The 18,497-nt window shown below is 37.3% G+C and overlaps 1 protein-coding gene across 11 annotated transcripts in view; it reads right to left on the bottom strand.

Moving 5' to 3' along the window:
* Window positions 1-18,497, bottom strand: part of da (transcription factor daughterless) — a 196,742-nt gene that overhangs the window by 111,467 nt on the left and 66,778 nt on the right. For all 11 annotated transcript variants that reach the window (XR_011336154.1, XR_011336153.1, XM_069847459.1 and 8 more), the window contains exon 3: window positions 187-286. Coding sequence is in view for 9 of the 11 variants with exons in the window: in XM_069847459.1 (XP_069703560.1) it covers window positions 187-286 (100 nt within the window). In the remaining 2 variants the exon portion in view is untranslated. The remainder of the gene's footprint in view (window positions 1-186; window positions 287-18,497) is intronic.

Raw genomic sequence — 18,497 nt, forward strand, 5'->3', positions numbered from 1 at the left:
ATTTAATGACAAGCAATACGAGGCGACACAAAACACGCCCAGAAGCAAAAGTGTGGGACAAAACAAACGAAGAGCGGGCAGCGCTGTAATTAGTTGTGATCTTGGCCCATCTTGTGCGAATTAGCCAGAGCAAACAAACAAGCGCGCTGCAGCCGGCGGCTCCCAGGCCGCGGGATGACGACTCACCTGTGGCCGGCGGCCGGCGCGGCGCATTGCCGAACGGGAAGAAGGGCGATTCGGGGCCGAACGTCTCGCCGCCCGCCCCACCGTAGCTGTTCGCGTACGCCTGCAACATAAGACAAACAGGATTAAATAACACTCACTTTCACATCGATATTTCTATTATCAGGTGCAATTCAATGTCAGAATTGTTTTAGTATCATCGTACCATGACCGATGGACGATGATGTTGCCTATATCGAAAACTATTGTGAATACTGTCTTTAAGGTACCGTACAGACTGATTCACAATAAACCGGGAACGGAAACGACAACGAGAACGAGACCGGAAATAATTTTAAAATACATGTATTTAAATGTGAGTATTCACAATAGTTAATTGTGAATGCTGACATTTAAATACATTTATTTTAACAATATTTCCGTTCTCGTTCTTGTTTTCGTCTCCGTTCTCGGTTTATTGTGAACCAGCCTTAAGAGAGGTCTCCCGGAAAGGTACGGTACAATAGTTTTCCGTAGATATTGCACCGGTGATGAAGGACGATTCACCAGCTATGGAGAAATGGTGCAATAACAGGGGAAACGGGATTATTCCAAGATGCCCTCATTCACATAACATAACGCTATTATTGTCCACTACAATTTCTACTCCAACTTATCCAGATTTGAATTGGGAACTTTGGAGTTGGTCTCCTACAGATGGTAGGGGGGTGCAATAGGTACCGTATTTACTCGCTTATTAGACCCCATCCCATATAAGACCGCCTCTACTTTAAAAAGAAAATGTAAATTTATATTATATATTTTATATACATCCATATAACAAACTCCTCCGATAGCCTATATGTACAATACAGGGTTGTAGATTTTTGCAAAGCAATGTACATTATCAATCATAAATGCTGATGGAAAGACTGCAAGTGAAAACAGGATTCTGAAACAATTCTCTGTCCCGTTGTCCCGTTACTTCTTCAATTGTCTCCACTCTGACAAAGAAGAACATCATCTCTCTTAGTCTGTTTATCCTCAAACTACATACCATACTCTCTATTCCGTTAGTTCTTTCATTGTCATAGCAGAGACAAATTCCCTCTCTTCTTCTACTGATGGTATCGGTTTTCGCAAAACCGTACTTCAGAAGTCAATCATTCAGAGAAAGATATCAGTTTCAGGTGTGAATGTAAAAATTAGCAACAAGTGAGTGAGCTATTCTGTGTCATTTAAATTGAATGTGACTGACTTCGCGAAGAAAAATAAATAAAAGCTGCTGGTCGCGAACCTTTCCGCTAGAGCTTCGGAGGAAAAAAAGGGTAAAATCCTTTCGTTGTGCGAAATCGGCAAAGTGCCGGCATTGTAGCTGTATCCAACAATTTTAAATTAATTCGTGTATTTAGCCCTACTCTTACCTAATTTTAAAAACTTATTTGTCTTATTGCGTTTTACACACACACATATATATAAGACTACCCCATAATTTTTTGCATTAAAAAAGGAGAAAAGGGGGGCTCTAATATGCGAGTAAATATGGTAGTTGCTTTCTGCGCCGACAATTTGTAGTAGTAGTAGTAGTAGTAGTAGTAGTAGTAGTAGTAGTAGTAGTAGTAGTAGTAGTAGTAGTAGTAGTAGTAGTAGTAGCAGTAGCAGTAGCAGTAGTAGTTTATTTAATAGCCCTTTCAAATAAAAAAGCCGACAAATTTTGTCTTGTACATGTCGTAAATCTAAAGCATGAGACAGCTTTACTTTTCTCCCGAAAGGAGTCATGCTAAGGATTTTGTTGTCCTTTAAAATCCACCTCCAATGGTCGGGTTTGAATTAGCGAATCACAGACCCAACAGCCATAATGGTAAACAGCATGATCGCCGAAAGCAACTGGAGAATTTGTGAAATGACCACAGAGCAATGAGAGTATAGTCCGGATCAGCTTACTTAATACCCTAAGGGTGAAACCTAACCATTTTTCCACTATTACTAAATATGCTAGTGGATTATAGTGATTTTCTAACTCTCAGGTTGAATTTTCTTTTACCAACTTCGTTTCGAATTTCGGGTACTGACAAGTACTACAACTGGCAGTTATTTTCTAATTGTTATGTTGGCAGGAATGATTACGGTTTACAGTAAAGCAAACTGATGAAAATGCAAGTACCTAAATACATTTTTAGGTTAGGTCTCATGAATCGTATACTCTTTAATCTAAGCAATAAATTTCATGTTGCCTGACAAAATAAATTGTAATATTAGATCATACTAATCCTAATCACCAGCATAATATGCGAGAAGTCCAGGAAGAAAATATACTATTTCATAAATAAATCATTGAACCATTTAGGAAACACCTCCCCAACATAAAGATGAGATGTGGTAAATAAGAAAGACATTGTTATTGTTAACACTATATTATTATTATTATTATTATTATTATTACTTCAGTACGTAGCATTGTGATTTTACCCTCTTTGGTGATATCTGGTATTAGTTGGCAACACTGAAGAAACGGGCAAATTAGCCTTTCAGGAACTGCTGTTACATGATCCTCACTACATTCGTAGAAAAGCTATCTCAATGTATTCGTCGACAAATTTTATTAGGACTCGCCAGATGCGAATCAGTCTTCCAGGTGGCAAGCCCACACTCTGGCCTTTCGACTAGCGATACAGTGATTCTTACAAGCTATTCACCCTTTCCAGGATTTAAATATTTGGGTAGTATAATTGACAAGGATGGTGGAGCCTTTGAGGATGTAAAGAACCGAATAAAAAATGCAAATAGTGCATTTGTCCAGTTGTACCCAATATGGAAACCTTATATTATATCTAGATTTACAAAAATTAAAATCTTTAACAGTAATGTGAAATCAGTCTTATTATAGGGTTGTGAGACATGGAAAACAAGTACAATTATACAAAATAAACTGCAAACATTTGTTAATAGATGTTTACAAAGAATTTTAAAAAATAGATGGCCAAATATAATCACAAACTCAGGACTATGGAAGATAACAAATCAGAACGAAATCACAATAGAAATCAAAAGACGAAAGTGGAATTGGATAGGGCACACAATCAGGAAAGAAGATATAGCAGTAGAAAGAATGGCTTTGGATTGGAACCCCCAGGGTAGTAGAACAAGAGGAAGGTCAAAAAATACATGGAAGAGAACAGTTTTGGAGGAAATTGCTAGGGAGGGGAAAACATGGAGCGAAGTGAAGAAGTTGGCTACAAATAGGGTCCGATGGAGGCACTTTGTGAATGCCCTATGCTCCTCATGAGGAAATACAGGAGTTTGATTGATTGATTGACCCTTTCAGCTTGAATGAGTCCATTTGGAATCACTAACATTTCTGCAATCTCCGACTTATATGATTTGCCTGATGATTCCATTTGGTATGCTCAGAAGTAGTTTCGTTCTTTACCGGTAGAATGCAGCGCCCGCCAGTTCCTTGGTCAGTTGTTATTAGGAAGAGGACTGTTTTGTTTTTTTGTTTCTTCTTTTCTTAGATCAAAATACAAGATAGATGGAAAGAAATTTTTTTTTTTCACCCACAAAAACAAATTTAGGTCAGAAAGGGTTAAAATATCACACATCTATGATAAATACTATCTTCAAATAAGCATACTTTGTCATTTGCATTTACACAGGAATAAAACATTTTAGGGTTTCTCGTATAAATTATTCGCAATTCTGAATCTTTCCTTTGGCAAAGTTATCTAATGGCAAAACTTCTTTTCCCCCGTCGCAGATGTCTCTAGTTTCTCTTTTTACTTATTCTCCACTAGATATGTCTAATTGTCCTACCTTCTACCCTCCTCTCAAACAAAAGCTCTGCTTGACTACGTCTGCTTAGCCCGCCAGAACACACTTCACTTCGTGACTTCAATCTGAGAATCTGCCTGCGATAGTCGCCTTCCTTATCTCAAATGGGAACAGAGTGACTCGCCAACAGCATTTGTTTGTTTTTTTTTTTTTTTTTTTTCAAAATTGAAAATTATCTGTTCTTTTTCTGGCTCCCCCTATTAGTCTAGACTGGGACATTATCTCGTTGATATTGCACTGTTATTAAGTTTTCGTTCATTCAGCACTGTCGTCAGTGTTTGATTCCGTTTTAACACTTACATTCAGCTTATTCACGCTCCCCTGTTTCGGATTACATTGCGTAAAATTGATTAAACTGTTAGTATGTCACATAATGTACTCTTGCTATTGAAAGTTACTACAATTTACCTTTGTATGCATAGACTTGTTGTTTGCAAAATACAATCGTCCAAGTATTATATGTAGGGACTGGATTTATAGGTTTTTTACCTATTTTTTCTTACTTTTAAACTCATAATTTCTTAGATAATTTTCCGAATCATAGTTATAAGAATCATATAATGTAAATTCTGTTGAATCTAAAAAAGCCTAAGATAGATCTTAAGAACTATAAAAATCTAAATCATAATTCATATGTACTTTTCTATATTTACTGCGTTTTATATAAATAAATTTCAATACATCTTACAATTTTTATTCTCTTCTGCATTGGAGAAAGCGACACAATCTGCGGTCTTTACCCATTCAGTCTTTTGTTGTTTTGAATAAAATGGTTAACAGGGTCTTTCTTTGTATAGCGGACCGTCCTTCAGAGGATTTACCTTCTCAAGGATTTTGCGTGTGCGGGTACGAGCTGTGAAGTTTTCTGAGATCTCTTTGCAAAACAAAGAATTTTTATATTTTGTGTTTTGTTAAGCTATGCTAAAACAAGTGAAATTACATTTATTAGGACAGTGGATTGGAAATGATTCCATCTTTATCACCGAAAGAAAAGTTGTATTATTTAAGCGTACATTTTTAACAATCCAACAACTTTTTCGACCTCTTTCACAATTTGGAAAAAAACCTAAAAAACCTATTTCACCTATTCCAGTAACCTAAACACCTAAAAATCCGGTCCCTAATTATAATATGGTTAACAGCAGAGAAATGGCACGATATATTTCCACACACAAAAAACATGGCTATAGTTAGGCACTAGCAATGAGTGCCTTTGCAGTTATAACATTCCCACTACAGACGATCTTTATCTACTTGAGGGGTTCAATGTTGCTTAGAGTGCTACTCTCACAAATATGACAGAAATTGGAGATGTCACATTTCTCTCTAAACGTAACTTTTTAGCTTCAAGGCTGCTAAAAAGATATCTACAGTACGATTATTTAGTCATGACAGTCGCCGGAGATATGCGCCTGGGCCAGGCTAGTCCATTTAGTTACGCCAAGGGGTGTTTGGGTTAGTCACTCGCTTGACTTCGGAGCGATCGGATGTCATGCGTGCGGTAAAGCGGTATGCTTCCAGTACAGTTAAGCTGTACTGCATTCCTTTACCGACCGCTCGCCCTTATCTCTACTCCGGAGCTCTCCCCACTACTCCTATTACTTCCCCTCTTTCGCGTCGCCGAGCTGTCAGGACTAAATAATCGGTCCGTGCCCTACACGATTAAAAAAGTTTATGAAGTGGCATGTAGGTCCTGCGATTTAATGAAAATGTGAAACATCCCATTTCTTGCTCTATCTTGTAAATTGTTAATGTTTGTAAATAATGCATGTATTTTAAGACCAAAATGTTGTTTTAGAGTTGTGGTGAGCTTCATAGATAACAATATTATAAGGCCAAACAAAGTATTTTAAGGGACTCATAATAACCTATAGGTTTCGTTTTATACTATTTCATACACAATATAGAATCAAAAATGTCGTTCGAGCCGATTTAGAGTGAACTGCCGATCTATGCAACGTTTGCCTAAGTACTTCAAGATACAAAGCGTACTTTTTCCATTATTCGTAATTATTCTATTTCATGTGCATTCTCCCAGACTAATATTAAATATGAACAAAATCCATGCAGTAGTTAATGAAAAAATAGTTATACGAAAATGGCATGCCAAAAAACCACGTTTGCGATATCAAGCATGCCGACAAATTGTTCCTTTATGAAAATCATTTCCTCTGTATTTCCTGTAAGACTATAAGAATAGTGTGTTGCGGCAAGCTTGAGAAAACAAATTAAATAATTTTTTAGATCTTTTTCAGTCAAATTTGATTGCGACGACTACTCAGGATGGATGAAATCATAAGCAAAAATATAACAATGCTGACATGAGAATGGTATGGGAAACCAAGAGTCGTTGTGGCTTTGACAGCTGACTATGCTACGGTTACACGAGATAATTACAGAGTTCTGATCTAATCCCATGCAGACTAGACGGATACACAGTGAGGCTCCCGTGACGTACGATAACGGAAAAACAACCCAACGACCACCGCCAAACCTATGCTTAAGCACCGCATACATCACAACCGGAAATTTTACAGATAGCACAGGGTGAACAAAAATTCAATGTACAATTACTGCACTGTCTTCTAAAATGCCGTACCCAAATACTCATACAGTGAAGCCTACTAAAGCAACTGCTCGCAGAACGTTAGCCGCATAGTTACCATGGAAAATGGACATGATCTCTTGGGGGAGGGGAGGATATTACGGTGAAGATGTTCCCATTTGCAACTGGATGTTTACTAATTTATGGAAAACTGATAGAATTAATTATGGTAGGAAGAACTGGAGTACGGTACTTCAACAAAACCTGTCCCAACATCGTCTTTTTCCGCCACGAATTCCACAACTCATCGGAATTTTAATTCTATTCTGAACAATGGAAGGAAGAAAAACTTCCAATTATGGAATTCAGTAATAGCAAAGTATGCCAAGACGTATGTGAGGATTGGACTTCCACCAATCATCTCGAATCATAACGGATTGGATCTGTCCCACTCTAGTAAGGACTTTTAATCACTATCAAACATTCACGAGTAGCGACAATCTGACCATGTGGTCAAACCAAAGACACAAGACAATCATAATACATTCATTCATAGTTTTCTGCCCAAGGAATGTATTTCATTGCAAACCCAGCATTCTCCAATCTTTCCTATTTTTTGCCTGCCTCTTTGTCTCCCCATCATCACAAAACAAAGGACACATCAAGCCTTATAAAGTTAGTAAACCTCTACTTTTCAGATAGTAACATAAATCAATTCAGTTTCATCTGAAGCCGGGAAAACTTAAAATTTAACAACAGTGATATAAATATCCAAATGAAATTTAGCTGAAATGTTCGCATGAAATACTTGGCTTAAGGAACAAGACAAAGTTCATATTATTACATTCTAATCTGTAGGTCAGTTCCGATACATGGTACGGCTAATGTTTCGAATGTTCCTATCGTTATGTAGTGTGTTCGTATCATTATGCTGTGTCTAATTTCTTGTTAATTTATGATAACATATGACACAGTTACTATCAGTTTTCCCATCTTCGCTTGTCAAGGTATTCGTATAATATAATATAATATAATATAATATAATATAATATAATATAATATAATATAATATAATATAATATAATATAATATATTTTCAGTTCCGATACATTACACAGTTGTGTTATCGTTTTTTACTTCGGGTGCTCCTAATACGTATTACGTAAGTTTAGTTTGCTTAACTGTATGTTATCATATACTGTGCCTGATCTGTAGATTCGGGTACCGGTACTGACATTGTGTTGAATCTGTTAGTTCAGTTGTTTGTTATTCTGTACCTATTTGACTCGGGTGTTAATGTATTGTGTTTGTTGGTTCCACTATCCGTTAACATTACGTGTCTAATTTGTTGGTTCGTATGTTGCTGTCTTCCTGTTGTTTGATTCAACTGATAGTTGCCACTATGCTGTGTCTGATTTGTTAGTTCGGGTGTTGCAGTCCTTGTGTTTTTGGTTCACTTGTTTGTTGTTATTATTATTATTATTATTATTATTCTGTGTCTGATTTGTCGGATCCGGTATTGTCACTGTGTTGTGTTTATTAGTTCAACTATCAGTTAACATTATAATCTGATTTGCTGGTTCAGGTGCTACTGGAATTTGTTTGTTGGTTAAGTTATTCGTTATCATTACGCTGTGTCTGGTTGATGCGAATGTTACAGTCAATATGTAGTTTGTTGCTGTAGATGTTGTCAGTGTGTTGTGTTTGTTGGATAAATTATTCGTTAACATTTGTGAATTCGGGTGTTACTGTGTTGTTTGTCGGTTGAAGTATCCGCTGACATGGCGTGTCTCAGTTGTTGGCTCGGGTGTTGCTGTCATAGCTTCTTGATTCAGCTATTCCTTACTATCTGATTGGTTGATTCCGGTGTTGGAGTCACTGCGTTGTTTGTCGGTTGTTCGTTATTATTCTACGACCAATTTGTTGCTTCGGACGTTATAAAATATGTTCGCTGATTTAACTATCCGTTACTATTATTCTGACCGATTACCCCTGAGATGGCTGAGTGGTCAGACCTCCAGCCTGTCTCGCAGGTGACCCGAGTTCGAGTCCCGGTCAGGTCTGGGATTTTTCATAGTGACGCTTGTGGCAGACAAGATCGCAGTTGGGGTTTTCTCGTTTTTCCTCATATTTGGGATCTAAATCATTCCGTCACCATTTCTCCATTTCGTCATCATTCCATACGCACGTATGAGGCTGGCTAGAGACGAGGAGGGTTGCTTGCCTGCTCGAAAGCTGGGTACGCAGCGAACCTTAGTGTAGTCAGCCGGTTGGGTTTGGGAATTCGTCTAGCTTGAGGGTTAGCGCAATAGATCGTAACAGGTCGTAGTGCTGGGTCATAGTGCCCCCTCCGTAAATTCCATTCCGTTCCATTCCATGCTGGCAGATTTGTTGTTTTGAGTGTTGTCACTGTGTTGTGTTTGTTGTTCAACTATCCGTTAATATTGTGCCGTGTCAATTTGATTTGTTTGTTCGGGTGCTGCTGTCATTCTGTTGTGTTTGTTGGTTCGTTACTATTACGCTGGTTTGTTTGTTTGGGTGCTGTAGCCATTGTGTTGTGTTTTATTGCTTCAGCTATCCGCTACCATTATCCTGTCTAATTTGTTGGCTCTAATGCTGTCATTGCATTATGTCAAACTACCGTTAATATTATAATTATACTGTATGTTTTGAGTAATTATATTCGTTGATTCAACTTTTGTTGCCATTATGCTGAGTCTGATTTGTTGGTTCGGGTTTTGCTGTCGTATTGTTTGTTCGTCCAGCTGTTCGTTAAACTACTGTATAATGCTATCTGATATGCTCATTAGGGTGTTGTTGCATTGTATGATCTGTTGTTTCAACTGCTTGTTACCGTTAAGCTGTGTCGGATTTGTTGGTTCAGATGCTGAAGTCATCACTTCGTTGTTTGTTGGTTCAACTGTTCGTTATCACTAGACTTCGTGGAATTGCCACGAGAATCGTAAGGTTTACTGCGCACGCGGTATAGACTGTATGAGAAAGGGACGTGCGACGGACGGAGTATGCCTCTGATGTAAACACTGAGCAGTATACTGCGGTTACAATAAAACTTGTATTCTATATTCAAGAAATATAATGAATGATCATTGAAGTAGGAAATGTCTAAACATGTAAATACACAATTATTTTGTAGCGAGCTATATTAACTCTTAAAATTTAATGTAATATACTCACATCATCCTTGAATATGTCCATTGCAGTGAAGAGTTACGTACATTTGAGCGACTGCCAAAGTGAACCTCCTCCGATGGTCACTCAAACAGTTTTTATATTGGGAAAATGTACGTTCAACATTACACGATGTAATAGGAGCATATTTGAAGAACGGAAAGTCACTACTTTTTAGTACATCAATTTCAGACGTCTTGTCGTGACCTGATAGTACATCATTTATAATACGAATTTGTAAATAGGCAGAATTTTTAGCAATAATGTTTCTCAACTTACATTTCACTTTTTCTGAAATTAGTTAATTGTTATTTTGGATAACGGTTTGTGATACTTTATACACTATATTAAGGGCTTCTGAGAGTTGTAGTTTAGGCGATTCTAATAGGATGATGCTTTTGGACACGATTTTAAAATTAGACTCAATGAACAGAATATCTTCCAATAGCTGTTCAGAAGACAACGATTTTACAGCTGCAACAGCGGAACTGTCTGCGCTATCCAATGCATCAATTACCTCTATTATTTTGCCGTAATATTCTGCATAATAATTAACAGCATCCAACCACGTTTTCCAACGGGTCAAGACTGGCTGCGGGGGTAAGGGTATTCCAGGAGAAAATATTATTTGGAACAGCAACACTCTCATTGTGGCATGTTTGATTGAATTTTTGTCTGCACTGAACAAATGTTAAGCTTTGACTGTTTCAACCACAGTAATGCAAAAACAAGTGCTTACATAGGTATACATTAGCTGTAGCTGCTCTATCTATTTGGACCGGTCACAACTCTTAACATGAACTGCTTATACTACGAGACCGGGCGGTCGCTCACCTCTTCTATACTACCGTACATCGGCAACCTGATTGCATGCTGCGTGTGGCAATTCACCGAAGTCTAGTTATCACTTATCATTATGCTATATCTGATCTGCAATGTGTTTCCTATGGTTTAGCTGTTCATTATCATCTGTTTGTTTTATTTGTTGCTCAGTTCCGATATATCATAGTTCTTTGTTGGTTCGGATGTTCCAGTCATTGTGTTGTATGTTTGTTGGGATAGACGTCTGTTATCGTTGTGGCGTATCTTATATGATGTTAATTTTTATACATGATACAGTTACTGTTTGTCGATTCAGTTATTGGTTATCCTGAATCTGTGTCTGCTCCGCTGGTTCGGATGCTGCCTTTTGTGTTGCATATTATTTTGTTGGTTCAGCTGTTCGTATCATTACGCTGCGTGATTTGTTCCGATACTACACAATGTTGGTTCAGATATTCCTGTCGTTGTGTTTGGTGGACCAATTGTTCGATATCACGATGGTGTATGCGATTTATTCCTCACTTCTGATATGACACAATTACTGCTCTTTGGTTTGGAATGCTCCTATCAATGAATAATTTTGGGTTTAAAAAAGGTATACGAATTTACGAATTATTTTTGCAAACTTTTATCCAACAGAAAAATGGACTAAGAATACTTCCTGCGTATTTATATTATAATTAATATATTTCATTTTGCAATATACGCTGTTTTATATTACATATTATCTCAATCTGCTTAATGTATATGATTTTACTTTTATCTTTCCAAGAACGCTTCCAAGCACAAGCTTTGGCTTTTTCGGGACTGAGCTAATTATGAATTATTACATTTTGTATAAAAGAACTCAATAAATTTATATTATAATACCTATATTACATTATGTTTTTGTTTGATTAGGTTTCTAAATCATCATGCTATTTTTCGTTCCGATATGACACAGTCTGTTATTTCAAGTGTTCCTAACATTGTCTTGTTTGACCTGATTTCCAAATCATGTTATATTTTTAATTCGAATACATAACACAGTTGCTGTTTATTGTTTCAAGTATTCCTATCATTGTGCTGTCTATCTGATCAGGTTTCCATATCATCATACTGCGTCTGATGTATTTTCAGTTCCGATACAAAAACCTGTTACTATTTGTTGTTTGGGATGCTCATATCGTGTTCTGAGGCTTCGATACGAAACTATTTATTATTCATAGTTGTTGTCTCAGGTACTTATATTGTGCTGGTGATTTAATGTTCAGTACCGATACCGATACTAGTGTCTGCATCGTTCGAACATGAGAGAGGCAGCCAAGACTTTACAAACTTCGTCTTATTTCACATGAAAAACGAATCGAAAGATGTGCTAAAACCCTTAAGCGGTTAAAACATGAAGAGGTGGATGTGAAGGACAGCGAATATTTTTATTACAAGGTGAAACAAACACGACAGGCCTCCTCCTGCAAAACGAACATCGGCGAATATCGAACTTGGCCATACTCGACAAACTTGAACCGAACATAGAGCTTATAATGCACGATAACCGATACTGCTGGTTAAAGGTGTTCGCATATAACTCTTAGTGTTCGATTTGATGTCCAGTCAATCATGTTTTGCTGATTGTAGTGTCTCTATTGTCATTTTAGTGGATTTTAATTTTTATTTTCCTGTCTATAGCCATCACTTATAATTGTTGTAGTTACATCAATACGTTTGTTATTGACACACTTCCATTTTCGGGTCTGAATCACCATTACTACCAAAGGAAATGTACTCCTACAAACCAGTTGGCAAAAGATCACTAGGTCGACCAAGAAAAAGTTGGAAGGAAAATTCCCCGTTGAGATAGTAACAGCCCAAAAGGCCCAATATTTGTGAGAAAGATGATGATGATGATAATCATCATTAATCAATTCTTGTTGGTTGTAGTATCTGTACCATTACTAATTAGGCCTAAGTTACTCATTATTCATTGTAATAACGATTATAATCATTATTAGTAATTTCTTGATTACTGTAATAGGCCTAATTACAGTCACTATTATACATCTGAAGTCTGATTACTAAGGCTCGTAAGTTGCTGAAATATCATCTTTTTTCTGAGACAACACAGACAATGCAAGATGCACTTCAACACGTACCACTATAGTCCACTTTTATTTTGCTTTTTTTCGGTAACTTATTGTTTTGTCTATTCGTAACTTTTTAGGAAATGTTCTACTTTTTTGTTACATTTTTGCCATTTTCTGCTTTTGAACGGACTGTTTTTTACGGTGTAATCTTAGTTTATATTCGAGAACCTACTGCGGATTGCTTACGCAATTCGATTGCGTAATACAGGAATAATTCCTTATAGTTGCATTAACCTTGACTCCTGATCATGTGTGTTACGTGCTTCTCCCAATTCAATACAACAGAACAAATACTGCAGCCGCAGTGCCCGCAGTCAGCATATTGTATCTCGCAAGACCGTCGATCCTTCAAAACCGAGACCCTAGAATGGCGATGGCTCTTTACTGCAATGCTGAACTAAGAGGTAGGCTATGTCTGGGAATTTCAGTTCCTTCTAATATTTAAAGGTACACTGGCGTGATTTCGGAGACATTGAATAATAATAATAATAATAATAATAATAATAATAATAATAATAATAATAATGGTTTATTCAATTTGACAGAGCTAAGGCCATACGGCCTTGTCTAACACTCAACCAGGATTAAAATTAGATAAAAAAACACTACAAATTTACAAAATACAGCACACACACAAAAACTGAAGTAGACATTAGGCCTATCATTATTATTACTATTACTATTACTATTATTATTATTATTATTATTATTATTATTATTATTGTTGAAAAAAATGGTGAACGGGAGAAGAGTTCGGAGCAGAAGAAGATATTATAATATGATAGACGACATTAAGATACGAGTATATGGATCATATGCGACGACTAGGAGGAAGGCAGAAAACAGAAACGACTGGAGAATGCTGGGTTTGCAGTGAAAGACCTGCCCTTGAAAGGCAGAAAATGGGAAAGATTGAAGAATGCGAGGTTTGCAATGAGAGACCTACCATTTGGTAGAACACAATGTATTAAAATCTTGGTAATTTTTTTTTATTTTAGTATATACATATTTTTTTTTTTATAAATTTAAGGTCATTTTTCTGTATTTTTAAGTCATCAACTTTCGAGCCCTACTGATCAGTATAATAATGTAGCTAGTCAGCGATTATGCACTAGAGGGGGAAAAGAAACTTGCTATCCTACCCCATAATCTCCTGGTTTAGCTGCCTCATAAGTGGTGTCTTATTTATATCACCTGTGAGGTTCAGACCTGTTTTCGGATAGTTGACTAAACAATACTGTATAATGAAATTGTTTATTGTAACATCTGTAACACCATCACTAGGACAACCATATTTGATGCCGTTCTTAATACACTAATGCTTTACATAAAATAACGCTTTATTATATAATAGCAATACCTTCGTTGGGTGCAGATTGTTTTGCAGTGTCTGAGGCATTAACATATTATGTACTTACACATCGATGTTTATATTGATGAATTTTGAACAAAGCGAACAAGCCACCGGCCGGCGTGGCGTGGCGTGGCGTAGGGTTAGCGGTAGGTACACGAGCTCGAGGCTGCGCTCGGCCGTGGGTTCTAATCCTGTTCAGGTAATTTACCTGAACGGTTTTTTCAGAGGGTTTTCCAATTATATGGTGAATGCTAAGTAATTCGTGGCGAATTTATTACTCATGTTATCAAAATACCATCTCGCTGTCACTAATTTAATCGACGCTATATAACCAAGCATTTAATACTGCAAAATAATGTATGAAAATACTAATCGAACAGGACAAGTTTCCATCTTCCACCTCAAAATAGTCAGTCGGAAATTCCATTCTTGATTTGCACACACAGCCGTTGTTTTTGCATTTCTACAATTAAAGCAACAAAGAATTAATTATATACAAATTGATGACTGGAAGAAACAAACTGAATTTATAAGTAACTGGTATCTGACTCCATTGGCGTAGTATTTAATTTCAATCAATATTCCCATCATTCCTAGGTGGAACATAGGGCTCTCAGAAAGCTTCTCCATCTGACTCTATTCCTGGCAAACGCCTTAATCTCACTCCATGTCTTCCCCATCGTTTTTGCTTCTGTGAGAACAGTTCGTTTCCATGTTATCTTGGGTCTGCCAATTCCTCTGCTGCCCTGCGGATTCCAATCCAATGCCTTCCTGGTGGGGTCATCTGGAGGTCGGCGAAGTGTATGTCCCAGCCATCCCCACTTCCTACGCCGAATTTCAAATTCAACTGGTTTTTGTTTAGTTTTTAACCATAGGTTTTCGTTGGAATCTGGACCGGCCAGAATATTTTTAATATGTTTCTCAAACATCTATTAATAAAAACTTGTAGTTGATTGATAATAGTTTGTTATTTTCCAGGTTTCACAGCCATATAAAAGCACGGATTTGACATTTGTGTTAAAAATTCTCAGTTTAGTATTTAGTTTGAAGAGCAGAATATTGCTGTCATTATTATAGAGGTATTTTTAGAAAAAAAAAATTAAATGAAAATACAGGATTTTCAAATGAAATTAAGCATTATGCTTTATTTCTGTAAACTATGCTTAATAATGATTCTAAAAACTAGCTATTTCAAGTCATACAAACGTCACGATCGAAGTTAAGGTACCAACCATTCATTCATTTTTAGTAGGTTATTTTACAACGTTTTATCAACAGCTTAGGTTATTTAGCGTCTGAATGAGATGAAGGTGATAATGCCGGTGAAATGAGTCCGGAGTCCAGCACCGAAAGTTACCCAGCATTTGCTCATATTGGGTTGAGGGAAAACCCCGAAAAAAACCTCAACCAGGTAACTTGCCCCGACCGGGAATTTCATTCATTCTTAGTGTTCTTCCCAAGGACAGGTAGTTCACTGCAAGCTCAACAATCTCCCATTTTCCGCCGTCCTAGTCCCTGCATATGATCAAACACGAACCAAATGATTGTAAATTTTCTTTATAAGGTACTTTTAATTACATGTTTATGTTTCATGCTTGCTTTAGTCATCACTGGTAACTTCTAATGCAGTGATTATTCCATTATAGTAACACCTTGTTGATTGTGGTGTCTTTACATTATTTCTGCTACTACATGTTGACTGCAACGTTTGCATCATTAACTCCTTGTTTACTGCAATGTCTATTATCAATTACTCCATGTTCAATCATGTCGTTGCTCATCGCTAAGATGATACAAGCATTTACGAGGCGTGAAGGTAAATTGCATGAAAAAGATAAAAAAAATGGAATGTTTTACTATAAACTTATGGTTTATTTCAATGTAATGAAATAATAACAATAAGTTAATAGCATTACCTTGGACTGATGCCTTTTTTCTTCGGCATTCTAGTCTAGTCAAGATTTTTCTTAGACTATTTTCACCTGCCACACGAGACAAATACTCGGCGGGATTCCCGTAACTTAGTCATCACGATGATGTCGAAAGAAAAAATACATGCTTCCTTGACTACTATAATAACAGATATGGTCACCATCTCTCTCTGGTCGGGTAACATTGTTAATTGTAACTGTTGAAAGACTGTATACACAAATTTAACCACTTCAGCTTAAAGGATTAAATTAAACTACGAAGCTTAATTATAATTATTTTAAATAACTGCTTTTTTCACAGAAAAAAAAGTGCTGTTTTGTTCAGATTCTGTAACATTGCGATGAACAAATCAACTCTGAGATGCATTTCGCCGAGTACTTCAGTTTCTCCCTCCAATATCACCACTACCAAATCATCTCACTGTCTTACATGAGATAATGGACACATTTTCCATTACTGAAACTTGTGACGCTCGGAGACGTGTTCTCATCCTTCACCACGCAGCGACTGTGCACCACGCCCCGCGGTGCAACAGGTGGGCACACCTAGAGAAGTCCTCGCGGCTACGTCGGAATCCGCATTTCGGATCGCCCTGTACGGAGCAGCGCACAGACAGACTCTAACAACATCGCCAAGCTGCTAAACTAAAGTTTCCCTTCCCGCTGCCCCCATCGTCTTTTAATTCCCCCTACCGTTTCCAAAACTTTTTTCTTCCTCACTTTATTTCTTTCTTTCGTTTTTACTAGTTCCTTCTTCGTCTACTCCTTCCTTTAAAACTATAGCTCTCGCGTGCAACAGCGATGCACCTCTCAATTCCATTCGCAGAGAGGAACGTGGCTCGACTCCCGATCGAAAGCAGATTAATGCCATAACCTGTCCAGTTCGCGTGACAATGAGCCTAAACGCAATTCATAAAACTGAAAATCTGAAGCGCAATTCAGAATTGAACCAGACTACGAAGTGTGCTTTCGGAATCTTCTCCAATTCATCATCATAACGATAAAGAAGAACACTAAACCAATGCGCAAATAATAAGCACACAATGCAATTGAAATGAAGAGATACTCATGGACTTGATAAAACCTACAAAGCCTACGTTCTGAAAATACACTGAACAACCGAAATCCGATAAAGTAATGACGGAATCGGATAGGTATATCAAATGAGCACGGGGCAGGCCTTTTGTAAACACGATTCTGTTATAGTGCTGCTAATAAAGTATGCAGCTTTAGCTCCCTGGAATTACAAGTCTTACGTGGTTATTTGGTTTAAACAATTCGATGTGATTTGATCCCTTCTTGCAGACAACGCCGCAACCGGCAGAGCAGTAATGGGTCCTAGTTCCAAACAAAACAAATAAACTACAAGCAGCGAGAGCAAAAAGAAACGGAACCTTAGAAAGGAAAGTTAAAGAGGGGGGGAGAGGGTCGCGTCCTAATGCACAAACGCTCCATCAACTGAAGACACTACATCGCCTGCTGCACCACGACGGACGACTGCTTTCACCTTACAACCTGCCCCACCCGAACAACCGAGCTGCGGCTCAAAGGATCTAGCCTAGTGTTGACATCCGAACGCGTCCATAAGAAAAACACGCAATAAGAAAATAAAACCAAACAGAAAAAAATATATATCGTAAAAGATATATAAAAAATTAAAAGACTCAGAGGAGTTAAAAAATAAAACGAAATAAATATCAGGAGCCGCCACTGGTTGCCATGACGACACAACGGAAGAGTGACGTAAGCAGCATACGTCATTAACCGCATGACTTACGCATCTGAGAGCACTGCAAGAAAGAACACGCTACGCGCTCCTTATGGATAGGGTGTACACTGTCTTCTAGGCGTTATGATTATGATGATGATGATGATGATTATTATTATTATTATTATATTATCATCATCATCATCATCATCGCTTTCAAAACCCCACGTTGTGGCTCAAGTAATGACGTTTTCTACTACACATCTCGTGGTTAGATTACCGGCAAGAGAGCGAGAATTCATCTGACTTGCAAGGAAACTGGGTCATGTTATGTCTTGAATAATTGTCTTAAATAATATTGACGATATGTTTAGGAAGTCTCGGGGTGATTATATTAACTCATTCATATTTATTATTCCTCCTCAATCACCCGGTAGATCTGATTATTACGAGTAAATTTTGTAAAATAATGTTTTAATATTACCAACGATCTACTGAGAATTTTGAGTTTTTCAATAAAATTAAATTCAACTTAGTGCAAGGCATAAATAGCACTACACACTCCTTCACTGCACGGCCTTGCAGAGGGTTGCGAGTAATTCCTACACCTAGGTACTCTGGCTGCAGCGTAGCTGAATTTGTACAACCACGTTACTACACTTGACATGTGAAATACGCAATTTCTTTTTAGGCGATTAATCGATGTCTGTTCTCTTTATGATTAAATCAATGCTAAAACATGCTCATAGCTCACCCTACACTACCCTACAAAAAAACTCATACTTTTAAACTAGTCCAAATAATCCATAATCGAAATAACACAAAATGTCTT

This window comes from Periplaneta americana, chromosome 15 (assembly GCF_040183065.1).
Source record: "Periplaneta americana isolate PAMFEO1 chromosome 15, P.americana_PAMFEO1_priV1, whole genome shotgun sequence".
NCBI lineage: Eukaryota > Metazoa > Arthropoda > Insecta > Blattodea > Blattidae > Periplaneta > Periplaneta americana.